Source organism: Gekko japonicus, unplaced genomic scaffold (assembly GCF_001447785.1).
Source record: "Gekko japonicus isolate JY-2015 unplaced genomic scaffold, Gekko_japonicus_V1.1 scaffold131, whole genome shotgun sequence".
Taxonomy (NCBI): Eukaryota; Metazoa; Chordata; class Lepidosauria; order Squamata; family Gekkonidae; genus Gekko; species Gekko japonicus.
The window spans coordinates 2767636-2772501 of NW_015167061.1; the positions used below are offsets into that span (position 1 = coordinate 2767636).

Genomic DNA, 4866 nt, shown 5'->3' on the forward strand with positions numbered 1-4866 from the left:
CTTTGGGACGGCTGCGCTTCATACCAGCAGCAGCAGCCTGGCATTGCCTCTGCACCTGAAACGGAGGCCCTGGTGCTGGAAGAGAGCACCTTTGAGATGGTGCAGAGCAGCCTGGGCATAGAAGACTGCCACGGGACCTCCTTCCCTTCCCGGAAAGGGGCTGCTGAACTCTCTTCTGGGCTCATGGGCAAGTGCCCAGCTGTGCTTGCGCAGACACTCCTTCCGCGCAGAGAGGCTCCTCTCTGGCCTAGGTGGGGGGCAAGGGCCCGTGGCACTCCCTTGGGGAGGGCACAGCATCCGACGGACAGCTGGCGAGCTCTGCCGGACGGTCCACCCACGGCTGCCGGTGCACAGTGGCCACCCTGAGCTCCCAGAGGCCCGTAAGCCCCGTGCAGCAGTCACGGTTTTCACACGAGCCCCAACCAGCTAGAATGGGAAGCGTTGTGCATCCGCCCGTGGGGGTTACATCGGCCATGAATGGACCCGTCTTCCAGAGAGGCCTCTAGTCCTTTTCTGAAGCCAGGGGCGCCAGGGGCGCTTGCTGCATCGGCTGTCAGTGAGTCCTGCAGGTCTACCCTGCGTTGCGTGAAGGTCCCCTTCCAGCTTTCCCAGCGAACTGCCCCGCCTCAAGTGACCCCCTCATCCTTGCCTCTCTCCGGCAGGCCCCAGTTGCTGAAGAATGCCCTGCAGAGAGCGGTGGAGAAAGGCCAGCTGGAGCAGATCACCGGCAAAGGGGCTTCCGGGACATTCCAGGTTAGGAGCCAGGCCGCATTTGCCCTCCCCGGATGGGAGGCCCGGCCTGCTCTGGGAGACCTCCCACCCCACCCCACCCCCCCACCCCAGCTGATTTGCCTTTGCCCACCAGCTGAAGAAGTGTGGGGAGAAGCCGCTGCTGGGGGGGAGCCTGATGGAGGACGCCATCCTCTCTGCCATCGCAGCCATGAACGAGCCCAAGACCTGCTCCACCACGGCCCTGAAGAAGTATGTCCTGGAGAAGCATCCGGGGACAAACTCCAGCCTGCAGGGTAGGAAGGCCCCCTTCTCCCCCCGAGCTCCCGGAGGCCGAGGGACGTGGGGAACAGCTGCCCTGCCCCAACCCGACCCTCGCTGCAGCGGGGCTTCTGGCAAGGGGCCCGGGCTGCCCTGTCCCCTTGCCTGCCACGGTGGCTCCGTGACCCAGGGACAGCAGCTGCTGCTGCTTCTGAACGGTGTTTGGAAGGAAGGACCGTTGGGAGGGAGCAGACGCTTGTGCTCATGCGCACACCCCTCCCCCCCCTTTTGTCCTCTGGGCCTGCGGCTCTGCCCACGCCTCCCCGTTCTCGGGTCTTAAAATAGCTGGGTTGTGTGCGCACGGGTCCTGCGGAGAGAGCGGCGTGCTAGCCCGAATGTGCCATGTGTGCTTTGAACTCAGGCGTTTGCTGGCAAGTTCTGCAGGGTACTGGAAGCCACCAGCTCCTTCCGAGAAGCCCTTCTTTCAGTGCGGCCTCTCCTGTTTGCCGCACGAGGCCCGTGGGCAGCGGAGAGCACAGTCTGTGCCGGGATCGCTCCGGCGTGGCGCTGCCTGGCGGAGCTGCATTGGGGGAGTGAGTGGGCGGCAGCAGCAGCAGAAGCAGCCTTTTACGCAGGGAGCCTTCTATACGAGGAAGGGATGTGGAGAGAAAGGCACAAAGCCCAGGAGCCAGTTCGGACTCTAATCTGGGAGAACCGGGTTTGATTCCCCACTCCTCCACTCGCACCTGCTGGTGTGACCTTGGGTCAGTCACAAGCTCTGACAAGAGCTGTCCTTGAAAAAGAGCAGTTTCTGTCAAGAGTTCTCTCAGCCCCACCCACCTCACCGGGTGTCTGTTGTGGGGAGGGGGAGGGGAAAAGAGTCTGTCAGCCGCCCTGAGACTCCAAGTGAAGGGCTATGGGGTATAAATCCAGTCTCCTCCTTCTCCAGCGGCCAAAAACCCCAGCTCCGTGACGATGGGCCAAATTCTGACCTTGCAGCCCTTCTTGCCACCACCACCCCCCCCCCCCTCCCCAGGGATGGTTCCTTCCTTCCTTCCTTCACGTTTGCTGCGAGGGGAGCGCGGGAACCCGTCCAGTCTGGACTGTGGGGTCAGCTTCCGGAGGGGCTTTGGGGAAGGGGCCAGGAATGCTCCCGAGAGTGCACAGGCCGGCCTCGGGGCAGGAGAGTTTGGCTGGGGTGACCCCCCCCCCCCCCCCCCGGGCCCCCCCGCCCCCCCCCCCCCCCCGGGGCCCTTCCTCCTCCTCCTGTCCACATTTGGTCCTGCTCGGCTTCACGAGAGCCACTGAGCTCTTCGAATCTGGGCAGTCCTGGTTTGGGTTTTTGTTCCCTTCCTCTGTGGCACGCGCCTGTGTGTGTGCCTGGCCTTTCCTTCTGGCTCAAGGCAGCGTGGGCGGCAGAGGTGGTGGCAAAAGGTCCGGCCGGTCTGGTCACACACACCCCTCTCCTCTGCTGCTCTCTCCCCCGCCCTGCAGTCCACCTGCTGAAGAGGACCCTGCAGAAGTGCGAGAAGAATGGCTGGATGGAGCAGATCTCCGGGAAGGGCTTCAGCGGCACCTTCCAGCTCTGCTTCCCTTACTACCCCAGGTGAGGGCCACTCTTCCGGGAAAGGGCCATGGGCCAGGCGTGGAAAGGGCCATGGGGCAGGGAGGGCTGCCTGCCCCCCCCCCACGGACTCGGGGGGGGTGTCGCCACCAGAGGTGGGGGGTGCTTTCATTCATCTCAGCGTCCCCTTCCCCCAACCCCCATTCCCGGAGGAGGAGTCCGAGGAGGAGGAGTCTGAGGAGGAGGAGTCTGAGGAGGAAGAGCCCCCTCCAAAGAAAAGGTAGGAGGCCCACAGGGGTGGGGGCTGGGTCGGATTGCCGGCTGCTTCCTCGCCAGCACCAGAAGACAGCGGGATTATCCTCCGGGTTAGGCCCTTGGAGTGAAGTAGTAAAAACCAGCAGGGCTCCCTTTGAGTCTCTCCATCAAAGAGACATGGGAGAAGATGTGGGGCACACCAGGAAACCCCCCCCCCCCCCCCCCCATGTTTGCGACTCCGAGGCTGAAATCCTTTGCTCCCCTTGCAGGGTGCAGAAGCGGCCCCCGCCGAAAGCCCGGAGCAGGGCCCCTCCGGTGAAGCGGCGAGAGGCCAAGCCCAAGCCACGCAAGGCCCCTGCGGCGCACCGTGGGAAAGCCCGGCCCCCGCCCGTGGTCAAAGCCCCTGCCAAGAAAGCCAAGCCCACACACCCCCGGGCTGCTGCCAAGAAGCCCCCCCGCAGCCCCAGCAGCAGTCCCACCCCTAAGAAGCCAGTGGTCAGCCCCAGGAAGGAGGTGAAGCCCCCCGCCAAGAAGAGCAAGCCCACCATGCGCAAGTCCCTGAGGGTCAAGAAGTGAGCGCTCCTCCTCCTCCGGGTAGAGGGGGGCTGCCTTCTTGGGGAGGGCTTCCCCCCCCCCCCCGCACACACCTCGAGTTGCTTTGTATGGTCGAAACACATTTGTACCTTAGTTTGATGATGCTTACATCTTTCTCTCTCTCCTTTGTCCTCCCCCCTTCTTTGAGCTGGGGAGAAAAGCAGAAGCTCCCCGTGGAGCCTGCAGTCCCGGCCTTTCGGTGAGCTCTCTTGGTTCTGAGCCCTGCCCCCCCCTTCCTCCTGCCCTCAGAACCCATTGCCAGGAATGCAGGAGGATCCCCAGAAGCAAACACTTGTCTGTACAGGGTGCGGCTGGGCTTTGGAAGCCGGCTGCAAAGAAGATTTCTATATTTCTAGAACGTGGAAGCCGCTCCCTGGGGAGACAGAAGCCGCTGCCAAGGGGAGGCCGCCTTCCGCTTAGGGACAGGCCTCCTCTGAAAAGGGGGGGGCTGCCCCCCCTTACTTTTGTTAGCGCCTTTCGTTGTGTAGCTTAGTGGCCCTCCTTCCTCCCCCTCCCCAGGAGTCACTGTCCCCTTAAAAACCAAGCTGATATATTACAAAAAAAAAAAAAAATTCTTGAACCCACCTTTTGAAACTTGTTCTTTTTTTTTCTTTTTTTTTTAAAGAGAGAGATGAGGAATCTGAGTCTTTGTCACTTGTTGCCCCCTTTTTTAAAGGAAAAAAGCATAAGAAATGTCAGAGAATTATCTGATTGCTAACGTAGAGCCATTAAGTAAGGAACCTGCTGTTTGCTAAAATAAAAACAAGATTCCAAGGCCTGGTTGGCTGTGTCTTTGGGGACTGAAGGGAGGGGGAGGCTGTGGGGCGGCGGCTGCTGCTGCGGGGCACCTCTGGGCCAGGAGCAAGAGGCCCCAGAGACTGGCTTGGGGGCCAGCAGGCCAGAGGCGGGGGGCAGAGAGGGCAGCTGCAGGGGGGCCTCTGCTGAGAACTCGGGGCGGGAGGGGGGAGTCTCTGAAGAGCTCCCCAGCTCTGACCACCAGGGAACCACTGGGCCATCCTGGCATCACTTGCTCAGGGGCAGCAGACGGCAGTACCTGCTCACCTGTCACACAAGCCCAGAGGCGTGTGGAGCAGCGGGGTGCCATCCTTAAGGGCAGGGAACGGTCAGCAGAAAGTGGCTCTGCCACCTTGCCCTGCTTCCCTTCCGGGCTGGTGTTCTGCGGGCAGCTGCCCTGTTCTGCCTGCCTCGATGGCCCGGCTGCTCCAGTCCATCTGTTCCTCTTGGCTGGGCTCGGCTCCAGGTGTTTCATACCCAACCGGCAGCCTTTCCCCGAGGGAAGCCATCTTGCCTCTGCATCGTTTCTGGGAGGGAGGGAGGGAGGGGTCTGGTGCTGCTCCTGGGAAGCAGGTGGCTGCGGAGAGGGATGGGTGCCGGTCCCGGGCCGGCAGCCGCGGGCTCCCTCCTCCTCGGTCGCGGGCAGCCCCACAGAGGCGCGGGGGGGG

The 4866-nt window shown here is 62.6% G+C and overlaps 1 protein-coding gene across 1 annotated transcript in view; it reads left to right on the forward strand.

Annotated features, from left to right (window-relative positions):
- Nucleotides 1-3385, forward strand: part of HP1BP3 (heterochromatin protein 1, binding protein 3) — a 17392-nt gene extending 14007 nt beyond the window's left edge. Inside the window, exons 9-12 of the mRNA XM_015412572.1 lie at nt 663-753; nt 866-1025; nt 2485-2596; nt 3079-3385. Of these exons, the coding sequence (XP_015268058.1) occupies nt 663-753; nt 866-1025; nt 2485-2596; nt 3079-3385 (670 nt within the window). The remainder of the gene's footprint in view (nt 1-662; nt 754-865; nt 1026-2484; nt 2597-3078) is intronic.
- Nucleotides 3386-4866: the final 1481 nt, after the last annotated feature.